At 49.8% G+C, this 26,225-nt stretch overlaps 1 protein-coding gene across 1 annotated transcript; it reads left to right on the plus strand.

Moving 5' to 3' along the window:
• The first annotated feature begins 22,395 nt into the window (after positions 1–22,395).
• Positions 22,396–24,253, plus strand: LOC138678156 (tol-Pal system protein TolA-like). The gene is made up of 2 exons (XM_069767703.1): positions 22,396–22,477; positions 23,952–24,253. Exons 1-2 carry the CDS (start codon positions 22,396–22,398, stop codon positions 24,251–24,253), a joined length of 384 nt encoding a protein of 127 aa, XP_069623804.1.
• Positions 24,254–26,225: the final 1,972 nt, after the last annotated feature.

A 26,225-nucleotide genomic window follows, 5' to 3' on the forward strand; every position in this document is an offset into this window, starting at 1 on the left:
AACGAGAAGCGTCCAAGCCCATCTCCAACAAAGCTTTTCGAAAAACAGCAACAAACTGAAATTTGGATAAAAAGGAACCATCCTCGTGACACAACAAAGGACCATCCAAAACCGGCCGCAGGCTAGCAAACGCCTGAAAACAACGAACAGGGCACATGAGCGAACCACAAACCGAGCCCAACTCAACCCTTTTCCCTTTTCCCGCCTGGTCAGTCTTAGACCGACATATCCAGAAATGTAAACGACTCCCAATAAGCACCACATCCTTGGCCCAGAGCCCCCCTCGCCTAAACGTGGTAGGAGACACCAACTCCCCAACCCTCAAGGCTCCAAAAAACGCCAGGGAAAAGGCTAAACAAAAGAGAGATATCTCAAAATTGGATAAACAAATGTCCCTCAAACGCATGCCCACCTGCTCTAACACACCAAAAGAGACTGGGCGCCGAAGATCACCTCGCCCCGCCTTTCTACGAAAACCTTTTATCGCCTGCCGTACCAAAAACAACTTCGTCAAATCCTGCAATCCTCGAAGCTGAAAACCGAAAGCCAAAGCCACCCGAACTCTATCCACCTTTGAAGCCGACCACCCTTCTTCCGCGCCGCGTCTTAACCACAACAACAAAGCGCCCAGTTGATCCTCGCCCCCGTTAGTAGCCCCACAGGACGCCATCCAAGATTCCCAATCACACCATACCGACCGATACGCCGACCACGTGCTGGGTGCCAAAGACGCGCGAATCAAAGGTCCTGCAGCCCGGATACCACATTCCAAAGCTCCGGCGGGCAGTCCAGACCCGTCTCCTCCGCGTCGGGGGCCAGAGACCGAAACCGTTCCCACTGAAATCGAGACAAAGAGTCAGCCACAGAATTCTCCACTCCGGGTACATGAGTCGCCGTAATGTACACATTGATAGACATGCAGAACAACACCAACTGACGGAGAACCCTGATAACCGGAGGAGAAGAGGCCGTCAAACCGTTTATGACACACACAACCGCCATATTGTCACAATTAAAACGAACCCTCCGATTGCGCAAATCCTCCTTCCACAAGTAAACTGCAACCAGGATAGGAAAGATTTCCAACAAAGTGACGTTCTTCACCAACCCGGACGCGAACCACTCATCCGGCCACCTAGTGGCACACCACCTGCCACCAAAAAAGGCACCAAAACCAACACCGCCTGAAGCATCAGTAAACAAGTCCAAATCAGCGTTGCCAACTACGTCCTCCATCAATAATGAACGGCCATTGTACCGTGCCAAAAAACTGTCCCACACCTCCAAATCAGCCTTATGCTCGCTAGACAGGCGAACAAAATTATGCGGGGCCTTAACCCCCGCCGTGGCACTGGCCAGCCTCCTTGAAAAAACCCTCCCCATCGGGATGATCCTGCAGGCAAAATTCAATTTGCCGAGGAGGGACTGAACCTCCCGCAACGGCAACTTCTTTAAGCGACGCGCCCGAGCCACTTCGTTTCTCAATCCAACCACCTTCTCTTCAGGCAACCGAAATTCCCAGTTAACGGAGTCAATAATAATGCCCAGGAACGAAAGACTCGTGCAAGGCCCCTCAGTTTTTCCTGGCGCCAGCGGGACACCAAAACGTTCCGCTACCCATATCACCGTCCTCAAGGCCATGTCACAACTTCCGGACTGACTCGGCCCGATGCACAAAAAGTCATCCAAATAGTGAATGACCGAATCCAAACCCGTCACCTCTCGAACGACCCACTCGAGAAAAGAACTAAAAGCCTCAAAGTATGCGCAAGACAACGAGCAACCCATCGGCAAACATCTGTCCATGTAAAATCCACCGTTCCAATAACAACCCAACAGCCTCACATTGTCCGGATGGACGGGCAATAAACGAAAAGCCGACTCAATATCAGTCTTAGCTAACAGCGCGCCCCTCCCACAACTACGTACCCAGCGTGCAGCCTCGCCAAAGGACGAATAAACCACGGAGCAAAGCTCCGGGTCTATCCCGTCGTTCACAGACCTCCCTTTGGGGTAAGACAAATGCTGAATCAACCTGAACTTGTTCGGTTCCTTCTTCGGCACCACACCCAATGGCGAAACTATCAAATCCTCTAGCGGCGGAACAGGAAAAGGACCAGACATTCTTCTCAACGAAACCTCCTTATGCAACTTATCCGATACCACCGCCTCGTGCAACTCAGCTGATCTCAAGTTCTTCAAAACCCGAGGGATACCGAAAGGAGGAGCAGGTATAGGAAAACCATCCCTGAAACCCAACAACAACAACTCCGCTTTTTCCCTATCCGGGAACCTACTTAGATAGGGGACCATCGCGTCCAGCTTCACTGGCGTCTCCCCCTTTTGAATTGCCCTCTGGCTTTCCCTTTTTCTTGAAGCACTTGGCGGCTCCATGGGAAGAACCGCTGCAGTGCGAGCACACGTGCTTAAATTTACAAGTAGCTCCGAATTTGCACTGGCCGTCATTAAACTGCCAGCACAAATCGTGCTTCTGACCTCCCGATTGTCCGGACTGACCCCCCGACCCCGAAAAACTTCCTTGCGATGCGGAGTGGCCGGCAGTCCCGGCCCCGCCTTGAAAAGAATGGCCAAATTTCGTTGGCGCCATAAACCCGCAGCCACAAACCGATGTCCTTCTGATCCCAGCGAATCGAAGGACGGACCACCTTCCTCTGTCTAAACTGCTCGTCATACCGGAGCCAAGCTTGGCCTCCGTATGCCCTGTGTGCCTCGCCTATCGAGTCCATGTAACAAAACAACGTGGAACAGTTTTCAGGAGCCTTACGTGGAACAGTTTTCAGGAGCCTTCTCGCCAACCACCCTTGCCAAAATCGCAAATGCTTGCAACCAATTCACAAACGTCTGAGGAATAAGATGCCATCTGCGCTTCTCCTCATTCTCCTTCTTACTGTCCTCCTTCTTGCTCTTATCTAAATTAAATTTCTCCAAAGGAAGGAGCGAGAAGATCTCCACGTATTCATCCTTCCAAATCTTCTCCCTCACTTCCTTTTTCAAATGAGCCCCCAGTGGCCCCTCGAAACAAACATAAACCTCTCCCCGCGCTTTATCATCTAAGCGAATACCGCCCTCCTTCTCCTTCTCCGTCTGTACTGACACGGAAACGGGCTCCGACGACCTACTTGGCGCCGCTAAGCCCCCTAAAGACCCTCCGAGACCTATCTCCGATGCACCCACCCACGCCGCCAACAGTGACGGCACCGACCTAGCGCCCCCCAAACGTGAAAGCAACTCTCGAACACTACACAATAACTCCCCTACCCCGTCACGCCCGCACTCCGGCCGAACCCGCGGACACTCCCCCGTAGCCACGGCCCCACCCCTAACCCCAACTAACGGGGAAAACGATAATACTGGCGACAAAACAGACACAGAATTGTCCTCACCAAGCTGCAAGGGAGCTGGCGTCCCCCTAGCCGCAGTCGTCCCGCTCATCCAGCCGACGTCCACTCCCGATCCTCTATGTGACACCTCCGGAATCCGAGGCCCACCTGTGATGATGACCCGTCCGCTCCGGCCCCGTCCTGGCCTGTTGTCGATAGTCCAGATGGGGCCCTGCCTGGAGGCACCTGGGGCCCACCACTGTAGCCGGCGGCAGCCGGCCCTCTGCCGGGACTCCTTCCAGATCCAGCCGACCGCGTGGGGGAAGGTCCGGGATCCCTGGTTGGACACGGCAGTACCGCAAGTCCGGCGGCGCTGCCTGCCGCTGCAGCCGCAGGAGCTCTCCCACGTTGTCTGGGACGAGCAGGTGAAGCAGGCCGCCGGGCAGCGCCATTACCGCGGCGCCCTGCTATGACGTCAGCGGAAGTGAGGGAAGATCCGGCGCGTGGAGGCCCTGCCCCTCGAAGCGAGGGAGGAGAAGGCCTGTCCACCACCGCAGGCCCCAGCGCGGCAGATGGATTCCTCCCGGACCAGGCCCTGCTTGGACGCTTGCTGGCAGGTGCTCGGTCCGGAGGGTCCCTGGAGGGGCTCCGACACCGTCGCTGAGGCTGGGGCACGTTGGGGGAAAAACTCCGGAGGCCTGACTCGCCGGGAGCGCCGCTCGCCTGCCGCCGCCGCCGGGACATCCCCGCTGCCTCCATCCAAAATGCCGGTCACCTGGGCTTCCAGCCAGCCAGGAGGCTGGTTCGCAGCCGCCGCCCGCAGTCTCTGCAGCACCTGGTCTATGGATGACATGGTAGGTCCTCACTATTGGCCTCCAGAGCGGGAACTGGCCAACCCCACCCCCTACCTAGCCCTATAAACCCCCACTAATGCATACGATCCCCCTCCCCTAAACATGTTCCCACCCCTTCTATCCTCCCTCTCCAAACCCCTGTCATGACGGCCTGCACGTACGCCGTCTGTGGGGGGGAGGGGACGGCTCGCTCCGGCCTGCTCTTTATATAGCACTTTTTTTCCTATTTTCTATGGCAGTAATGCATTTTCAATGTTTTAGAGTAATCATTCTTGGAAAATAATGGTGCAACCTTTATGGTTGCTATGGTTGCTGGTCCGCTCCTCACCCATAAATTGTAGGCTTTTTTGCCCAGGTGAGGTGACAAAACAGGACAGGGACCCAATTATGAAGGATGCCTTGACGTGGCAATTGGGCTCACATACATTGGCCAATTTATGCACAAAGTACCTTCCTTTTTCCATAGCAATTTTTGCAGATAAATATTTAATGTGTACATTATATAGCACTTTTTTCTTATTTTCTATGGCAGTAATGCATTTTCAATGTTCTAGAGTAATCATTCTTGGTAAATAATGGTGAAACCTTTATCGTTTTTCAACTGATACCCCACCTATTCTATCCATATCTCTGCAGCAACTCTCCCTACACTGGTGATTGCGGAGCTGAGTGTGGTGAGCAAGGCGGCGCCAGGTCTGATATAGACCTGATGACACTCTGCGGCCAGCCAATCACTGTAATGTCACAACCAACATGGCTGCGGCATTACAATGCATAGCAGACAATCCCTGCATGTTGATTAGTGCTCTAAAGAGTGCCAAACATGCAGGGCGGGGACCCGAGCTCCTGCCGAGCAACCCCGGAAATGCTCGGCACTCACCGAGTATCGAGCATTACCGAGCATGCTTGCTCATCACTACTGAGCAGCTCCCGCTCCCTCCCTCCATCTTCTGTGTACTTCATGTCAGGTGACGGCGGCGGTGCGTACATGATGACGTCATTGCGTACGCGCCAACATGTACCAGACACTGTAAGCAGAGCTGCGCTGCTAGGGAACGTCTATGAGGTAAGTATAAAAAAAAGTTTCTGTTTTCTTTATAAAATTAATTAAATCGGTGAGGGGAGATGGGGGAACTGCAAATAGTAAAGTGGGGGGAAGGGGGACTGCACATGATGACGTGGAGGGGTTAAAGTGGACTGCACATGATGAAGTTGGGAGGTTAAAGGGGACTGCACATGATGAAGTGGGGGTTAAAAGGGACTGCACACGATGAATTGGGGGGGTTAAAGGAGACTGCACATGATGAAGTGGGGGAAGGGGGATTGCAGATAATGAAGGGGTAAAGATGACTGCATATGATGAAGTTGGGGGGTTAAATGGGACTGCACACGATGAAGTGGGAGGGTTAAAGGGGACTGCACAGGATGAAGTGGGGTGTTAAAGGGGACTGCACAGGATGAAGTTGGGGGTTAAAGGGGACTGCACAGGATGAAGTTGGGGGTTAAAGGGGACTGCACATGATGAAGTTGGGGGTTAAAGGGGACTGCACATGATGAAGTGGGGGTAAGGGGGGGCTGCACATGATGAAGTGAGGGGGGCTGCAAATGATGAAATGGGGGGTAAGGGGGACTGCAAATGATGGAGTTGGGGTATAAGGGGGACTGCACATGATGAAGTGAGGAGGAAGGGGACTGCACATGATGAAGTTGGGGGAAGGGGACTGCATATGATGAAGTGGGGGAAGGGGGACTGCACATGATGAAGTGGGGGAGAGGATGGGAGACTGCAAATGATTGAGAGTGAGGGATGGGGGACAGCAATTGAATTGAAGGTGGGGGTGGGGAGAGCAAATGATGAAATTGGGGGAGAGCAAATAATTTTCAGGGTGGGGGAATAAATGATATATTGAATGTGGGGGGAGAGCTGTTGATAATGAATAGAGGGTGAAAGAGAGAATACATGACAATGAATTGGGGCAGAAGGGGCATGTAAATATAATGAATTGAGAGAGCGGGAGGTACATAGTGGGGGGTATTGAGTATGCAGTGACTGGTAATGAATTGGGGGAAAGAGTACAGGTGCTAATTAATTTATATATTTATTAGGTGGGGATGTGGCTATGTATAGTTAGTTGGGGCACAGTGGCGGATTATAATTTATATTTGGGATGTGTAGTGTAGAAGAAAGGGAAAAAGTGGGGAAAGTGCTCTGGAAGCCGTACTCTAGGTAACTATGTATTACTTTATGCAGTCCTGGCTGGAAGAAGTGATGGCAGTCTGCGCTGCATGAAAAAGAAAAGCAAAGATGAAGGACTTCAGCTAGAGATGTCACTGTTAAGTCAGTGTGTTACCTGTACACTGACACTATACACTATATACTTTATAGAGAGGTCCTGTGTATAATGTCACTAGTGATCATAATAATAATAATAATCTTTATTTATATAGCGCCAACATATTCCACAGTGCTTTACAGTTTAACAGTTTCAACCACAACAGTCATAGGTAACAATATTAACAATACAGTAATAAAGCAAAATAAGACGACCCTGCTCGTGAGAGCTTACAATCTACAATGAGGTGGGGAGATACAAAGTACAGGTGTGTATTTACAATGATGTATTTACAATGATGGTCCAGCCATCTTCAGAGAGTGGGGGGTAGATGGAGATACTGAATGGGCTACACACACACAAACATAAAATGAGTTTGATTAGGGAATGTGATAGGCTGCTCTGAACAAATGAGTTTTGAGCGAGCGCCTAAAACTATGCAAGTTGTGGATGGTCCTAATATCTTGGGGTAGAGCATTCCAGAGGATTGGCACAGCACGGGAGAAGTCTTGGAGTTGGGAGTGGGAGGTACGGATTAGTGCACAGGTTAGTCGAAAGTCATTTGCAGAGCGCAGTGGTCGGCTAGGCCGATAGAAATGAGGGAGGAGATGTAAGGGGGTGCCGCACTGTGGAGAGCTTTGTGGGTGAGAACAAGTACATTGTATTATGTGTACACTGACACTGTATACTATATACAGAGCTCCTGTGTATAATATCACTAGTGATCACTGTATTACTTGTACACTGACACTGTATACAGAGGCATAATGTCACCAGTGATCACTATATTATCTGTACACTGACATTGTATACAGAGTCCTGTGTACTATGTCACCAGTGATCACTATATTATCTGTACACTGACACTGCCAGCGGTCCTGTGCATAATGTTACTGGTGATCACTGTATTACCTGTACACTGACACTGTATACAGAACTCCTGTGTATAATGTCACTTAGTATCGTGGGGATTTTTATTAATGAGCAGTATTCAGTCACTATGTGGTGGTAATATGTGATCTGGTCATGGTGTGATGGTATTTGTCCCTTGTATGTGGTATTATAGGTCACTTTGTGGTGGCAATATGTGGTCTGGTCATAGTGTGATGGTATTTATCCCTTGTATGTGGTTTTAATGGTCATGTAAAGATTCCGGACTTTCCTTGTGCCTGTTTACCCTGAGCCAAGATGGAGTCTTGGATCTCGCCCTGTCATGGAACTTCCTGTCTGTCCTGATTATTTAAGTACAGTTCATGTGTCCTCCTGTGCCTGAGTATTTTGTGCTGCTGGCTCCTGAGCTTCTGCCTGTTTGCTAGTGAACTTCCTGCTTCTGCTGCTCACTACTCGGTGATCTGCCTCACCACATTCAGCTGCCTCTGGAACTGCTATGATGGGCAGCACATCAGTGGAAGGATCTCCCCTGTTTGCAAAACTTTCCCAGTGTTGTGCCTCTTTGCACAACCACACCAGGTGAGCAAGATTTAAAGTTGTGCTTTTCTCTCCAAGAAAGATTTACTCATCTACTATGCTTAGATAGCGTTCTCCCTCTTTCTCCCCTCGTCCTCTCTTTCCCAGGACTTCATTCACACAACGCACCATCTGCGAATTATTGGACTCCCACTAACAAGTACTGTGAGCACGTGTGATCAAGTTTTGCTGGACTTCCTCATTTAAGTACTGTGTGCATTCGCACTAATAACCTTATTGGACTTCCTCGTTTAAGTGTCTTGTTCGCTTCCACGTCATTTCCTTGCTGGACTGGTTCATATTAGGGGTTGCGCCATGCTACTCTGGTTGCTATTATTTACTATAAAGAGCTGGGGACCTCATTATTATTGCAGGAATATCTGTATTATGTTCTGTTTGCGATTGTTTACTATATAGAGCTGAGGACCTCGTTAGAATTGCAGAAATATCTGCATTATTTCTGTTTACATTTCTGTTTTGATTAAATACATCTTTTGACGCAACATTGCTCTCATACTGGCTTTATCCCACGCTATCAGATTCCGTAGTACCCATAAAATTATTACAGGATACTCAGGCCAATAAAGGAATCTGCCGGGATAATGTCGACCGAGACAAAGTTGGGTCAGTTGTTCTCTACGATTCACTCTTTACAGGGGGATATTGAGACACTCAGTGGGGTATCTACAAAGTTATGGGTCCCGGTGCGAACTTTCAAATGGGCCCCCACCATGCCAAAATATTTTCCACCCAAATTCACATTTTCCCTATTCATTTCGCACACTATAACTTTATTGCAAAGTTCCATAGTGTGAAATAAAATAAACCATTATACTCATCAGGGGCTTACATAGAAGCCATGGGGATCCATATAAGAAGTATAATGCACCCCCATAGTCCTCCTTATTATATATATAATGCACCCCCATAGTCCTCTATATAATATACTGCACAGTTCATAGTCATCCCTATAGTATAATACACTCCCCATAGTCCTCCATATAGTATTATATGGATCGCCCCCAGACACAGGGCCACGCGTTTCGGTACCGGGCCTCTCTGGTTCGGTTCTGAGGCTGTCACGGTGGCTCGGCCTGGTCCGCGACCCTGCTAAGGGGGGTCCAATAAAGGTGATGCAGTCTGTCAGGGGTTCATGACGCCACCTGTGGTGTTCGGTCAGGGTGACCGACGCTGCTGTGGGGTTCGCTGGGGTGATGGAATGGCAGCTGGATGGTATACCTTCCCACAGGTGAAGTATGTCCCCAGGGCTTCCCAGTAAGGTGGATGGTGATAGTGTGAGGTGCAGTCAATAACGAGGACACAAGGTTGCAGTCTCTTTACCTCTTTACTGAAGACTTCAGGATCCTCAATCCAGAGCACGTTTAACAGGGCTATCAGAGACAGGCCGGCCTGATGGGCACTTCCAGAGTTTCCCTCGTAGATGGATATCGTTGCCCACCACTAGCGCCTGTGTGTTGTAGTCCTACCCTGCTGAGCATTCGGAATAGTCCTCACAACTGCTGTTCTCGTTCGTTCGTTCTCTACAGCTCTCTCTCTCTCTTTAGTTCCAGATGTTGCTAGTTTCTCGTCCCCCAGTATGTTTTGGCTAGGACGCACCCGTATGACAGGAAGGCCTGGAGGTCTTCCAGGATCCTAGAGATGCCCCGATCCCACTGTTGCCCCCTATGTCTTCTTAGGAAATTTAAGGTAGACAGCCAACCTATAATTAACTGTCCTGCGGAGTTTGAAGTAAGGCCTGAAGTCAGTTACTCCCGCGGTGTTCCGGCCACCGGCTACGCGCCTCAATAGGATGTTGCCTTGGTCTCACGGCACGACTCCTACTGGTACTCCCTTTTGCTTGATCTCGTTTACACTGTTCCACAATATCCTTCCTTTCTTGTCTCTTTCTTAGGATACCGCTGCAAGGTAGTGCAGGCGCGGTTCCATAACGTTCTGTTCTGTTCGCTAGGCACCTGCCAGGTTCCCACGCCAGGCAGGGACCCCCCTGTGTCTTCTCCCTGCAACACCCCCTGCCACAGGATGTTGCCTGAATCCAACCCAGTCAGCTTCTGACTAACTTTCTATCCAACCCCTAGTTTTACCAGTGTGAGGAGGGGCCCAATAAATAAAGCCTTTTGCTCCCCCTAGTGGCCGGAGTGTGAAGTGTAATGTGTGCTGGTGATACCTGGTCAGCAGAATTCCTTCAGTGCCATCAGACGTACCATCACTCCCCTTAGTGGCAGAGTGTCATACTGCAACGACCAGGTCTCTGGGGCGCTGCACTCCCCCCCGGTTAAATCCAGTACTCCTGGACTGGGAAGAAGAACAACAATACATAGCAGCAAAAGACATACAAAATTTTTGAAATGCTAAAACAAGTAAATAGAACAATGCTTCCCTTTATGGGAGGTGAGGACACTTGAACGTTACAAACAAAATTAAATATTTTTAAATAACAAGTTGACTATAAATAACTCTCAGTACCCAGCCGGGTATTCTACCAAGTGCAAACTTTGAACAATAAGTTAACTTTTCCTTTAAGGGCGTATACGCTGAACCCACTAAAGGCCTACTATAAAATGCTATATAAATAACTCAACTTTTCTTTCCGTTCTAACTTCCCCAATGCAGGACTGCCTAGCTCCTTGGCTGGGCCTACTGTCATTGTACCGACCATCTTTCTACAGTTCTCAGGAGGACTCTCTCTCTAACCCCTACGGGTTCACTTTCAAGCTTTCCTGTCCTCAGTCTCTATCAACATTATCAAACTTTCTAAACTTCAACATTATTAACGTTTCAACTTTTCAATCATGTAAACATTCCCTTTAAGAGGGACCCAAGTCTCTAGAAAGTAGTGCAGATTCTCTCTGTCTGCAAGTCCACTGAAAGCAAGACCTTCTGCGTCATGTCCAGAAGCATTATCTTCGCAAAGTCTTCTTTCACTTGTAAAACCAGTAGGGAGCACCTTTAAGAAGGTGCAAACTATATACAAAAACAGTTTTGAATCATTCTCTGTTCATGATCCGGCAGTCTTTGGAAACAATGATGAACAAACAAAAAGAAGAGGGATCCCGGGTAAACAAAGGGATCCCTAGGAGCTAACCCTGGACGGGTTTAAGGTAGCAGTTTGAAGATAAAGAGTTAACTATGTATATATTCGGATCTCCGAGGTTTACTTCTGCTCTGGTGGCCTCTGCCAGGGCCTAACCGGGCAGGCAGACCTCGAGGGTCTGGGAAGCCTCAAATCCCGGCCTATTTCTGGCAGTGCGGGAGTCCAGTGAGCGATCCGAGGAACAGCAGCAGCGGCTGCCGCTGCTTCAGCCCGTTCTTCCTCCAAGGACTTGGCAGCAACCAGGACGGAGGTACAGCACTGGATATCCCGAGCCCACCAGCCGTGGCCCTTCTGGTATCTGCGGTAGCTCACTGCATCCCCCGGCAGCAGGACGGGACCCTTACTGTCGCCCCGCAGGCCAGCCTCCACCACCTCCCGGGTGATATGGACCCTTATTGTCGATCCGATTTCCTGGACAAAGCCTCTTCCTCCCTGGGGCTGGTAAACGATCACCACTCCCCATTTCGGCAATGACCCATCCAGCAGCTCACCGCGGGCCTCCCGTTCCACGTCCCTGGCATGCTTAGCTATGAGGTGCTTCCGATAATCCCCCCAGGGGAAGGAGCCCATGTCCCACTCACGCGTTTCCGGGTCGAATGATGCGGACTCCGGAACTCCACCAACCGCGCCGGTAGTCGGGTCATGCGTCGGCGGAACACCGATCCCCGATCGGCCAGGGTACCGAGCTCGCTCGTAGGTCGGGGCTCTGGCAGCTCCACACCGTTCCTCAGGGGTGGCCACCTGGTCTGGTGCAGGTAGCGGGGGCTCCGCGGACAGCTCCCAGGACTCAATCTTCTCCAGCGGCGGCATGCCGGTATAATCCTCCGGTGATGGGGACCTAGACTGGGCCATCTTTCTCCGCAAGCCTCCCCGGCTTTCCAGCTCCACTCTGTCTGAGTCATAGTTTCGTTTCTTCGGTCTCCACCCGCCATAGAAGATGAAAAGGCGGACCTCAGCCGCTGACAGACCCGCCCTCAGGATACAGCAATACTTAGACTGGGCGGCAATTATCTTTCGCGCTCTCCAGCTTACTCACGCCCACTTCCACGCCCTTCTTCTTCTCTTGCGCTCCTCGTGGCGCTACAATGGCGGCAGTTTTGGCGGGAATCTTGCGGCAGATAGCAATACACAGTCCTCGCAATAAATCACAGTCCAACACGTTTTCAATCACAGTTCCAAGGCACACATGACCCAATTCTTCAGGCTTAAGTACGATCCTGTTCGTGACGCCAAGTAGGATCGCCCCCAGACACAGGGCCACGCGTTTCGGTACCGGGCCTCTCTGGTTCGGTTCTGAGGCTGTCACGGTGGCTCGGCCCGGTCCGCGACCCTGCTAAGGGGCGTCCAATAAAGATGATGCAGTCTGTCAGGGGTTCGTGACGCCACCTGTGGTGTTCGGTCAGGGTGACCGACGCTGCTGTGGGGTCCGCTGGGGTGATGGAATGGCAGCTGGATGGTATACCTTCCCACAGGTGAAGTATGTCCCCAGGGCTTCCCAGTAAGGTGGATGGTGATAGTGTGAGGTGCAGTCAATAAAGAGGACACAAGGTTGCAGTCTCTTTACCTCTTTACTGAAGACTTCAGGATCCTCAATCCAGAGCACGTTTAACAGGGCTATCAGAGACAGGCCGGCCTGATGGGCACTTCCAGAGTTTCCCTCGCAGATGGAAATCGTTGCCCACCACTAGCGCCTGTGTGTTGTAGTCCTACCCTGCTGAGCATTCGGAATAGTCCTCACAACTGCTGTGCTCGTTCGTTCTCTACAGCTCTCTCTCTCTTTAGTTCCAGATGTTGTTAATTTCTCGTCCCCCAGTATGTTTTGGCTAGGACGCATCCGTATGACGGGAAGGCCTGGAGGTCTTCCGGGACCCTAGAGATGCCCCTCTCCCACTGTTGCCCCCTATGTCTTCTTAGGAAATTTAAGGTAGACAGCCAACCTATAATTAACTGTCCTGCGGAGTTTGAAGTAAGGCCTGAAGTCAGTTACTCCCACGGTGTTCCGGCCACCGGCTACGCGCCTCAGTAGGATGTTGCCTCGGTCTCACGGCACGACTCCTACTGGTACTCCCTTTTGCTTGATCTCGTTTACACTGTTCCACAATATCCTTCCTTTCTTGTCTCTTTCTTAGGATACCGCCGCAAGGTAGTGCAGGCGCGGTTCCATAACGTTCTGTTCGCTAGGCACCTGCCAGGTTCCCACGCCAGACAGGGACCCCCCTGTGTCTTCTCCCTGCAACACCCCCTGCCACAGGATGTTGCCTGAATCCAACCCAGTCAGCTTCTGACTAACTTTCTATCCAACCCCTAGTTTTACCAGTGTGAGGAGGGGCCCAATAAATAAAGCCTTTTGCTCCCCCTAGTGGCCGGAGTGTGAAGTGTAATGTGTGCTGGTGATACCTGGTCAGGAGAATTCCTTCAGTGCCATCAGACGTACCATCACTTCCCTTAGTGGCAGAGTGTCATACTGCAACGACCAGGTCTCTGGGGCGCTGCATATACACTCCCCATAGTCCTCCATATAGTATTATGCACTCCTCAGTCCTCCATATAGTAAAATACACTCCTCATAGTCCTCCATATATTAAAATACACTCCTCATAGTGCTCCATACAGCATAATACACTCCTCATAGTGCTCCATATAGTATAATACACTGCTAGGTCCTCCATATAGTATAATTCACTCCTCATAGCCCTCCATATATTAGAATACACTGCTCAGTCCTCCATAGGGTATAATACACTGCTCAGTCCTCCATATAGTATAATACACTCCTCATAGTGCTCCATATAATATAATGCACCGCCATCGTCATCCATGTCATACAATGCACTTCCCATAGTATAATGCAACCCATAGTTCTTCATATAGTATAATGTATTCCCCATAGTCCTCGATACAGTATAATGCAGTCCACATATAGTATAATGCAGCCACCCCACAAAAGTATAATGCTGCCCCGCCATACAATATAATGTAACCTCATAGAATATAATGCAGCACCCCTTATAGTATAATGCAGCCTGTTGTGAATTCTGTGGCAGAACTCCCTCCTGTGGTCACAAGTGGTACTTCAGCTGGTTCTCTCTGTGAGCTTCCGTTGGTGGAGGAAAGTGGTACTGCGGCTTCTGAGTTTCCTTCCTCAGGTGATGTGGTAAAGTCGTTAGGTGCTGCTCTATTTAACTCCACCTAGTGCTTTGATCCTGGCCTCCAGTCAATGTTCTAGTATTGGACCTGTTTCCTCCTGGATCGTTCCTGTGGCCTGCTGCTCTGCATAGCTAAGTTCCTCTTTGCTATTTGTTTGCTGTTTTTTTTTCTGTCCAGCTTGTCATTTTGTTTTTTTCTGCTTGCTGGAAGCTCTGGGACGCAGAGGGTGTACCTCCTTGCCGTTAGTTCGGTACGGAGGGTCTTTTTGCCCCCTTTGCGTGGTTCTTGTAGGGTTTTGTGTTGACCACAAAGTTACCTTTCCTATCCTCGCTCTGTTCAGAAAGTTGGGCCTCACTTTGCTTAATCTATTTCATCTCTACGTTTGTCTTTTCATCTTAACTCACAGTCATTATATGTGGGGGCTGCCTTTTCCTTTGGGGTATTTCTCTGAGGCAAGGTAGGCTTATTTTCTATCTTCAGGCTAGCTAGTTTCTCAGGCCGTGCCGAGTTGCATAGGGAGCGTTAGGCGCAATCCACGGCTGCCTTTAGTGTGGTTGGAGAGGATTAGGGATTGCGGTCAACAGAGTTCCCACGTCTCAGAGCTCGTTCTTGTTTTTTGGGTTATTGCCAGGTCACTGTATGTGCGCTGACCTCTATGTCCATTGTGGTACTGAATTACCTTTCATAACAGTACTGGAGGCCAGGATCAAAGCACTAGGTGGAGTTAAATAGAGCAGCACCTAACGACTTTACCACATCACCTGAGGAAGGAAACTCAGATGCCGCAGTACCACTTTCCTCCACCAACGGAAGCTCACAGAGAGAACCAGCCGAAGTACCACTTGTGACCACAGGAGGGAGCTCTGCCACAGAATTCACAACAGTAACAGTACTGGAGGCATAAAGTACTAATGATTCTCAATAGAGGGAAAAAAGAAGTTCTGAGACCATTTTTTTTTCTTTGCACTGTGTTTTGCCTTTTTTTCCCCCTAGACATTTGGGTGGTTCAGGACACAGGTGTAGCAATGGACATTAAAGGTCTGTCTTCATGTGTGGATCAGCTCACGGCAAGAGTACAAAGTATTCAAGACTTTGTGGTTCAGAATTCTATGTTAGAACCGAGAATTCCTATTCCTGATTTGTTTTTTGGAGATAGAACTAAATTTCTGAGTTTCAAAAATAATTGTAAACTATTTCTGGCTTTGAAACCTCGCTCCTCTGGTGACCCAGTTCAACAAGTTAGGATCGTTATTTCTTTTTTGCGTGGCGACCCTCAGGACTGGGCATTTTCTCTTGCGCCAGGAGATCCTGCATTAAGTAATATCGATGCATTTTTCCTGGCGCTCGGATTGCTGTACGATGAGCCTAATTCTGTGGATCAGGCAGAGAAGAATTTGCTAGCTCTATGTCAGGGTCAGGATGAAATAGAGGTATATTGTCAGAAATTTAGAAAGTGGTCCGTACTCACTCAGTGGAATGAAGGTGCGCTCGCAACTATTTTCAGAAAAGGTCTCTCTGAAGCCCTTAAGGATGTCATGGTGGGATTTCCTATGCCTGCTGGTCTGAATGAGTCTATGTCTTTGGCCATTCAGATCGGTCGACGCTTGCGCGAGCGTAAATCTGTGCACCATTTGGCGGTATTACCTGAGCTTAAACCTGAGCCTATGCAGTGCGATAGGACTTTGACCAGAGTTGAACGGCAAGAACACAGACGTCTGAATGGGCTGTGTTTCTACTGTGGTGATTCCACTCATGCTATCTCTGATTGTCCTAAGCGCACTAAGCGATTTGCTAGGTCTGCCACCATTGGTACGGTACAGTCAAAATTTCTTCTGTCTGTTACCTTGATCTGCTCTTTGTCATCGTATTCTGTCATGGCATTTGTGGACTCAGGCCCTGCTCTGAATTTGATGGACTTGGAGTATGCTAGGCGTTGTGGGTTTTTCTTGGAGCCCTTGCAGTGTCCTATTCCATTGAGAGGAATTGATGCTACGCCTTTGGCCAAGAATAAGCCTCAGTACTGGACCCAGCTGACCATGTGCATGGCTCCTGCACATCAGGAGGTTATTCGCTTTCTGGTGTTGCATAATCTGCATGATGTGGTCGTGTTGGGGTTGCCATGGCTACAAGTCCATAATCCAGTATTAGATTGGAAATCCATGTCTGTGTCCAGCTGGGGTTGTCAGGGGGTACATGGTGATGTCCCATTTCTGACTATTTCATCATCCACCCCTTCTGAGGTTCCTGAGTTCTTGTCTGATTACCGGGATTTATTTGATGAGCCCAAGTCCGATACCCTACCTCCGCATAGGGATTGTGATTGTGCTATCGATTTGATTCCTGGTAGTAAATTCCCAAAAGTTCGACTGTTTAATTTATCTGTGCCTGAGCACGCCGCTATGCGGAGTTATGTGAAGGAGTCCTTGGAGAAGGGGCATATTCGCCCGTCATCGTCGCCATTAGGAGCAGGGTTCTTTTTTGTAGCCAAGAAGGATGGTTCACTGAGACCTTGTATAGATTACTGCCTTCTAAATAAGATCACGGTTAAATTTCAGTACCCCTTGCCATTGTTATCTGATTTGTTTGCTCGGATTAAGGGGGCTAGTTGGTTCACCAAGATAGATCTTCGTGGTGCGTATAATCTTGTGCGTATTAAGCGAGGCGATGAGTGGAAAACTGCATTTAATACGCCCGAGGGCCATTTTGAGTATCTAGTAATGCCATTCGGACTTGCCAATGCTCCATCAGTGTTTCAGTCCTTTATGCATGACATCTTCCGAGAGTACCTGGATAAATTCCTGATTGTGTACTTAGATGACATTTTGATCTTCTCGGATGATTGGGAGTCTCATGTGAAGCAGGTCAGAACGGTGTTTCAGGTCCTGCGTGCTAATTCTTTGTTTGTGAAGGGATCAAAGTGTCTCTTTGGTGTTCAGAAGGTTTCATTTTTGGGGTTCATCTTTTCCCCTTCTACTATCGAGATGGACCCTGTTAAGGTCCAAGCCATCCATAATTGGACTCAGCCGACATCTCTGAAAAGTCTGCAAAAGTTCCTGGGCTTTGCTAATTTTTATCGTCGCTTCATCTGCAATTTTTCTAGTATTGCTAAACCATTGACCGATTTGACCAAGAAAGGTGCTGATTTGGTCAATTGGTCTTCTGCTGCGGTGGAAGCTTTTCAAGAGTTGAAGCGTCGTTTTTCTTCTGCCCCTGTGTTGTGTCAACCAGATGTTTCGCTTCCGTTCCAGGTCGAGATTGATGCTTCTGAGATTGGAGCAGGGGCTGTTTTGTCGCAGAGAAGTTCTGATTGCTCGGTGATGAAACCATGCGCCTTCTTTTCCAGGAAGTTTTCGCCTGCTGAGCGAAATTATGATGTGGGCAATCGAGAGTTGCTGGCCATGAAGTGGGCATTCGAGGAGTGGCGTCATTGGCTTGAAGGAGCTAAGCATCGCGTGGTGGTCTTGACTGATCATAAGAACTTGACTTATCTCGAGTCCGCCAAGCGGTTGAATCCTAGACAAGCTCGTTGGTCGTTGTTTTTTGCCCGTTTTGACTTTGTGATTTCATACCTTCCGGGCTCTAAAAATGTGAAGGCGGATGCTCTGTCTAGGAGTTTTGTGCCCGACTCTCCGGGTGTATCTGAGCCGGCGGGTATCCTCAAAGAGGGAGTAATTGTGTCTGCCATCTCCCCTGATTTGCGGCGGGTGCTGCAAAAATTTCAGGCTAATAAACCTGATCGTTGCCCAACGGAGAAACTGTTTGTCCCTGATAGGTGGACGAATAAAGTTATCTCTGAGGTTCATTGTTCGGTGTTAGCTGGTCATCCTGGAATCTTTGGTACCAGAGAGTTAGTGGCTAGATCCTTTTGGTGGCCATCTCTGTCGCGGGATGTGCGTACTTTTGTGCAGTCCTGTGGGATTTGTGCTCGGGCTAAGCCCTGCTGTTCTCGTGCCAGTGGGTTGCTTTTGCCCTTGCCGGTTCCGAAGAGGCCTTGGACACATATCTCTATGGATTTTATTTCAGATCTTCCCGTCTCTCAAAAGATGTCAGTCATTTGGGTGGTCTGTGATCGCTTCTCTAAGATGGTCCATTTGGTACCCTTGTCTAAATTGCCTTCCTCCTCTGATTTGGTGCCATTGTTTTTCCAGCATGTGGTTCGTTTACATGGCATTCCAGAGAATATCGTTTCTGACACAGGTTCCCAGTTTGTTTCGAGGTTTTGGCGAGCCTTTTGTGGTAGGATGGGCATTGACTTGTCTTTTTCCTCGGCTTTCCATCCTCAGACTAATGGCCAGACCGAACGAACCAATCAGACCTTGGAAACATATCTCAGATGCTTTGTTTCTGCTGATCAGGATGACTGGGTGTCCTTCTTGCCTTTGGCTGAGTTCGCCCTTAATAATCGGGCCAGCTCGGCTACCTTGGTTTCACCGTTTTTCTGCAACTCTGGGTTCCATCCTCGTTTCTCTTCAGGGCAGGTTGAGTCTTCGGACTGTCCTGGTGTGGATACTGTGGTGGACAGGTTGCAGCAGATTTGGACTCATGTAGTGGACAATTTGACTTTGTCCCAGGAGAAGGCTCAACGTTTCGCTAATCGCAGACGCTGTGTGGGTCCCCGACTTCGGGTTGGGGACTTGGTTTGGTTATCTTCTCGTCATATTCCTATGAAGGTTTCCTCTCCTAAGTTTACACCTCGTTTTATTGGTCCGTATAGGATTTCTGAGGTTCTTAATCCTGTGTCTTTTCGTCTGACCCTTCCAGATTCTTTTTCCATACATAACGTATTCCATAGGTCATTGTTGCGGAGATACGTGGCACCTATGGTTCCATCTGTTGATCCTCCTGCCCCGGTTTTGGTGGAGGGGGAGTTGGAGTATATTGTGGAGAAGATTTTGGATTCTCGTGTTTCAAGGCGGAAACTCCAGTATCTGGTTAAGTGGAAGGGTTATGCTCAGGAAGATAATTCCTGGGTCTTTGCCTCTGATGTCCATGCTCCCGATCTTGTTCGTGCCTTTCATATGGCTCATCCTGGTCGTCCTGGGAGCTCTGGTGAGGGTTCGGTGACCCCTCCTCAAGGGGGGGGTACTGTTGTGAATTCTGTGGCAGAGCTCCCTCCTGTGGTCACAAGTGGTACTTCGGCTGGTTCTCTCTGTGAGCTTCCGTTGGTGGAGGAAAGTGGTACTGCGGCTTCTGAGTTTCCTTCCTCAGGTGATGTGGTAAAGTCGTTAGGTGCTGCTCTATTTAACTCCACCTAGTACTTTGATCCTGGCCTCCAGTCAATGTTCTAGTATTGGACCTGTTTCCTCCTGGATCGTTCCTGTGGCCTGCTGCTCTGCATAGCTAAGTTCCTCTTTGCTATTTGTTTGCTGTTTTTTTTTCTGTCCAGCTTGGCATTTTGTTTTTTTCTGCTTGCTGGAAGCTCTGGGACGCAGAGGGTGTACCTCCGTGCCGTTAGTTCGGTACGGAGGGTCTTTTTGCCCCCTTTGCGAGGTTCTTGTAGGGTTTTGTGTTGACCGCAAAGTTACCTTTCCTATCCTCGCTCTGTTCAGAAAGTTGGGCCTCACTTTGCTTAATCTATTTCATCTCTACGTTTGTCTTTTCATCTTAACTCACAGTCATTATATGTGGGGGCTGCCTTTTCTTTTGGGGTATTTCTCTGAGGCAAGGTAGGCTTATTTTCTATCTTCAGGCTAGCTAGTTTCTCAGGCCGTGCCGAGTTGCATAGGGAGCGTTAGGCGCAATCCACGGCTGCCTTTAGTGTGGTCGGAGAGGATTAGGGATTGCGGTCAACAGAGTTCCCACGTCTCAGAGCTCGTTCTTGTTTTTTGGGTTATTGCCAGGTCACTGTATGTGCGCTGACCTCTATGTCCATTGTGGTACTGAATTACCTTTCATAACAGCAGCCCTTCCATACAGGGGCAGTGAGAAAGACATGGGCAAATGGTGACTAGGGGGCAGGAGAGAAGGACACAAGGGGCTAAGGGAGACAGGCACAAGGGTGACACAGGGGGGCTAGGGAGCAAGGAAGACAGGCCAAAGGGGACACATGGGGGCTATGAGGCAGGGGAGAAGGGCACAAGGGGGCTAGTGGGCAAGGCAGACTGACACAAGGGGACAAGGGAGACTGACACAAGGGGACACACGGGGACTAGTGGGCCAGGGAGACTGACAAGGGGACACATGGGGACTATTGGGCAAGGGAGACTGACACAAGGGGACACACGGGGACTAGTGGGCAAGGGAAACTGACACAAGGGAGACTGACACAAAGGAGACTGACACAAGGGGACACACGGGGACAAGTGAGCAAAGGAGACTGACACAAGGGGACACACGAGGGCTAGTGGGCAAGGGAGGCTGACACAAGGGGACACACGGGGCTAGTGGGCAAGGGAGACTGAGACAAGGGGACTAGTGGGCAAGGAAGACTGACACAAGGGGACACACGAGGACAAGGGACACAAGCACAAGGGGGCAAGGGCGACAGGCACAAGGGGACTCATGGGGACTAGGAGGAAGGGGAGAAGGGCACAAGGGGGCAAGGGAGACAGGCACAAGAGGACACAAGGGGACTCCGAGGGCAGAGTAGATAGTGACACACGGGGAGACGGGGCTGCAAGGGGACAGGGGAAGAAGGGGGGAGACTTGGGAGCAGGGAAGGAGGGGGCACAGGGATTACGAGGACAGGGTAGATGGGGAACACACGGTGAGAAAGGGGACAGGGGAGACTTAAGAGCAGGGCAGATGGGTCACACGGGGACAAGGGGCAGGGAATGCATGGGGTGTGCAGGTAGACTCAGGGCATGGGAGATGGGGAGCATTGGAGGACCAGGGGAGGAGGGACAAGGTGCGAACCGGGACCGGAGAAGCACAATTACCTTAATCTGGGGACCTATGAGGACATGGGGCATGGGAGAGCAGGGAGGAAATGAGGCTGGTGTCACAGTGGCCCAGGGCAGCGACACACGGGCAGCAGACACACCTCACTGCCACCGGTCTCATACACCTCCATGTTCTGATCCTCCACATGGCTGAGCCGCGCGGCATCCCCCTCCTGGGTGGCTCGGTCCACGTGCCCTCGCCAGCTCTGGAGCCACCTGTTCCCGGTCCCAGCAGCTGCCACAGGCTCCGCCAATATGGGATCTGCCATCACCTGTGCAGATGCTGCACTGCCTGGGCCCCGGACACAGCGGGTGCGCGTTGAAGTGACGTCATTGCCCACCCGCAGTGTTAGAGGCACAGGACAATGATGGGAGAGGGAGTGTCAGCAGGGGGAGTCGGATGCCTCTGACCTGCCGGGCCCCTGACCAGCCAGGCCCAGTCACAGCGGCAACCACTACAATCGTGGTAGTTACACCCCTTGTGTATAGGGTAGGTACAGGGTATTTATTCGACATGCACAGGGTGTGTATGGTGTAGATACAGGATGTGTACAGGTTATTTATTAGCCATGTATAGGGTAGTTACAGGGTGTGTTCATGGTAGTTACATGTCCCCTTATGCATCGTGCACAGAAAATAACGTCCCCGCACACCAGCACCAGCTGCAGACAGGGCTGCACTGGCAGAATGTCCAGCATGGAGGGTCTGAGAGGCACTGGCCCCACCCCTGCTCCGCCTCCTCCCTGTGACTTTCATCTTCCCCGCAGCCTCCTCCTTCCTCCTCCTCTCCATCCTCACTCTCAGCCTTGTCCTGTCCGGTCTCTTCTGCTCGGGATTCCTCCATGTTCAGTGAGCTGCAGGTGACCACATCCCCATCGCCTACGTCATGGCCCTGTGCTCCCTGACATGCCTGTCACCAGTCGGCGCTGCGCTCATCACTATGGAAATCTGTCGGTGCAGGCTCCGCTCTGTGCGAGGTTAGACCAATGAGGGCTGCGGTGACTGCGGCGTTGAGGACTATAGGGCGCATGGAGACCATATAGGACCGCTGCCTGTAATGCGGATACATTGGCAGTGAGGAAGGTTAACCCTTTCGGAAGCAGTCCTTACAGCAGTCACAGGAACCTGACAGTAGGATGGTTTCTCCTTAGCCTGTATATGGCATGTAGGTCATAGACTCCAGTATAGTTTATTGCGGCAGTGGGGGAGTCGGGTACCTCTGACCTGCCAGGCCCGGTCGCAGCGGCAACCGCTGCGACCATGGTAGTTACGCCTCTGGAGGCACTGCAAGACAAGGTTGCTAACTGGGAGGCCCATCTTGGGCAGGCTCTTCAGGATTTAGGTAATCAAGTGGCTGGTCTGATGACTGCACGGGCACCTCCACCCCCAGTATAGCCACAGCCAACTACTTGTGCTGTTCTATGTATGTTGTTATATTTTACTCTGCTGCCACCCAATGGCCTTTTTCCGTATGGCAGCTTGTTATTAATTATTTCTTGTGGGGATGTCTTTCCCTTCCGGTTCAGGGGTCAAGTCTTCTCTTCCTCTGGTAGCCATTTCATTTTCAGTTTTCTTGTTGTTGTGAGAGGACACGTTTGAACCGGGCTTAGGAAGGCATCAGTCTTTCGACCTCTTGCTGCTCACACTTGCAGTCATACTTGGTGCTACATCTCACTGTACCTCGTCTACACCTGCATTTCTGGAAAAAGTACTGTATTACCAGATATACGCTGTATGTCCAGATTTCCAAATAAACAAGTCTGGACTGCACAATCCCTGGTGTGCATCATCTCTTCGGACGCTGAGCAGCATTGGTCCTGTCTGCCTCATATCAAGGAAATACTGAAGGTACGATTCTCTCTCTCTCACAACCCTTATTAGTCAACGACACCTTCATTCGCCTCATGTGGGGACAGAACAGTCGAAAGACTGCCTTGAAGCCCGGCCAGAATCATCCTTATATCCCTATCCATGTGCCCACGCTCTGCCTGCTCACATACTGCAGCCCTGTTCTGCTAAGAAATCTCCTGCAGCATCACCTGAGACCACATTGCTCATAAAGACTCTGTGTATTACACCATATCGCTGCAGATTGTCGGACTGCAGAACCCCACAATTCTCCAAAAACACCATGGGAATCTTATCAGGGGGCCGCAACTAAGCTGCACCGCGATTTCCAGTCCCCAATTCAAAAGTTCAGTTTCTTAAAGAGACAGCGCACCTTAAATCAAAATAGCCGAAAAGGACCTTACGCAGTTCCCCAATGCTGAAACAGAGCAAATACAACCCGATACTGTCCATTATGAAGACTGGGAAGCAGAGCTCGCTTCCGCAGCAGACCCAGATGCACGACCAGTACGCTTCCTTAAGCCAACACTAAAGGTCCTCGAGAATTACCGTTCCACAAGGGATGAGTTCAATGACAACCTGGATGACCTATGGGAACGAGTTGCCTCCCTCATGTCAAGCGTGCAACGCCACAAAGATGATGCAGCGAGTTTACAGGACACTATAAGACAGCTAGATACAGCTCACGGCAGATACAAGAGACTGTCCACAAAGTACACCGCCTTCCTAAAGGACTCTAAAATCGACGAAGCCCTATCAGAGTTAAGCAAGGCAGACTCCACAGACAGAGAAATGGACGCTGCCGTGCAAGTCACCAAAGATAAAGCGGAGCTTCGTATCGCCCATCTGCAAAGAAACTAGATCGCACAGGTCAGCCTCGTCTAAACACTCTGTTCGGTCATATAAATCATCCTGCTCAAGAACTTCAGCCCTCAGTGACAGAATCCTAGAGGCCCGTTTAAACGCAGAGCGGTCCAAACTAAGACGATCATACACAGAAAAGAAAGCAGAAGCAGAGGCTAAAGTAGAAGCAAAGAAAGCACAAGCAGAGGCTCGAGCAAAGATTCTTCAAACAGAAGTAGAAGCAAAGAAAGCAGAAGCAGAGGCTCGAGCAAAGATAATTCAAACAGAAGTAGAAGCGAAGAAAGCAGAAGCAGAGGCTCAAGCAAGGATTCTTCAAACAGAAGCAGACGCTAGAGCAAAGATTCTTCAAACAGAAATGGAGGAAGAAATCGCATTAGCTGAAGTAAAATATTCGAGCAAGCATTGAAGCATAACTTCTACCCGATTTGCCTGCCACCACAGGAAGAAGACGACCCAGCTGTTCGTACCAGCGACTACGTGCAGAAACAGATACCTGCAGCGCACACCTTCTCTAGCGACGTTCAACCCAACATTGCGGAAACGTCCAAGTCAGCCCAACCTATGGTGCCAGTATCGCCCACAGCCCCTACAGAGACCCAAGACCAACGCCATGATGCACCCCCTCAGGAGCAGTCATCACTAGTGTTGAGCCACCTCCCTAGTGTTCAGGGACGTGTTCGACGAACTGTTCATCGAACGTTCGACGAACTGTTCGTCGAACGTTCGACGAACACCGTCGTACCCCATTGAAACCAATGGCAGGCAAACACAAACACATGGAAAACACATACAAAACACCTTAAAAGGTGTCCAAAAGATGACAAATTGCTCAGAAGACACAACAAACACATGGAAAAGTCACAACTACATATAGTCATGTGAAAAGAAAAGAGGTGGAGGAGTAAAAGGAGGAGGAGACACAGATATAGGTATGTCATGCCCTTCTAAAATCAGGAAAGGCTGGAGTAAAAATCTAAACTCACTCTACCAACACCCAGACGTCTTGACAAAAAAATAAAAAATAAATATCTTTAGGTAGAATGGCGGCGGGTCCATTCAGAACACTTTCCTTACGAGCAGAGGGACACCAGGATGTTGCCCATAAACGATGAAGAAGGGTGATTTGCTAGAAGAGTCATCAATGTGGTTATTGTATGCAAACTCGGCCCAAGGAAGCAAATCAGACCAATCGTTGTGATGGACATTAGAAAAATGACAGAGATAGGTCATTAGAATCTGGTTTATGCGCTCCGCTTGTCCGTTAGTTTGAGGATGGTAGGCTGAGGAGAAATCCAAAGTTAGGTCGGCCTCACACTCAGCGTATAAAAATACGGTCCGTAAATTACGGCCGTAATACGCAGAAATGTCCCCAAAATAGTGGTCCGTATCTCCTCCGTAGGCAGGGTGTGTCAGCGTATTTTGCGCATGGCATCCTCCGTATGTAATCCGTATGGCATCTGTGCTGCGTGTTTTTCTCGCAGGCTTGCAAAACCGACATACGAATATACAATGGATCCATGGGCTAAAAAAATCATAAAAACATATATACTGTCATATATGTATATATATTAATTGTTGTGAATTCTGTTGTCGAACTCCCTCCTGTGGTCGTGAATGGTACTTCGGCGAGTTCTGTCCATGGACTCCCTCTGGTGGCTGTGAGTGAAGCTGCTGCTTTTGAGGTTCCTTACACAGGTGACGTGGTTTATCCTTTGGTTGGCTGCTCTATTTAACTCCACTCAATTCGTTACACCAGGCCAGCTGTCAATGTTCCTGCATTGGTTTAGTTCGCTCTTGGATCTTTCTGGTGACCTGTCTTCTCCAGCAGAAGCTAAGTTCCTGATAGTTATTATTTGTTCATTGTTTCCTTGTCCAGCTGGTTATCATGATTTTGTCTTGCTAGTTGGAAGCTCTGGGATGCAGAGTGGCATCTCCGCACCGTTAGTCAGTGCGGAGGTCTTTTTGCACACTCTGCGTGGTCTTTTGTAGTTTTTTGTGCTGACCGCAAAGATACCTTTCCTATCCTCTGTTTAGTAAGTCTGGCCTCCCTTTGCTGAAACCTGTTTCATTTCTGCGTTTGTGACTTTCATCTTTACTCACAGTCAATATATGTGGGGGGCTGCCTTTTCCTTTCAGGAATTTCTCTGAGGCAAGGTAGGCTTTATTTTCTATCTCTAGGGCTAGCTAGCTCTTAGGCTGTGAAGAGGCGTCTAGGGAGACTCAGGAACGCTCCACGGCTATTTCTAGTTGTGTGATAGGATTAGGGCCTGCGGTCAGCAGAGCTCCCACATCCCAGAGCTTGTCCTGTGTGAGTTTAACTATCAGGTCGTGCCGGGTGCTCCTAACCACCAGGTCATAACAGTACAGCTGGCCCAAAG

This window comes from Ranitomeya imitator, chromosome 1, assembly GCF_032444005.1.
Source record: "Ranitomeya imitator isolate aRanImi1 chromosome 1, aRanImi1.pri, whole genome shotgun sequence".
NCBI lineage: Eukaryota > Metazoa > Chordata > Amphibia > Anura > Dendrobatidae > Ranitomeya > Ranitomeya imitator.

What these genes read in the sequence shown, in the direction of transcription:
- LOC138678156 (XM_069767703.1), top strand. Translation starts at nt 22,396, where the DNA reads ATGGTAGTTACGCCTCTGGAGGCACTGCAAGACAAGGTTGCTAACTGG. An exon ending in GCAGGCTCTTCAGGATTTAG is followed by an intron (nt 22,478 to 23,951) that starts GTAATCAAGTGG and finishes GTTTAAACGCAG; the next exon opens with AGCGGTCCAAACTAAGACGA.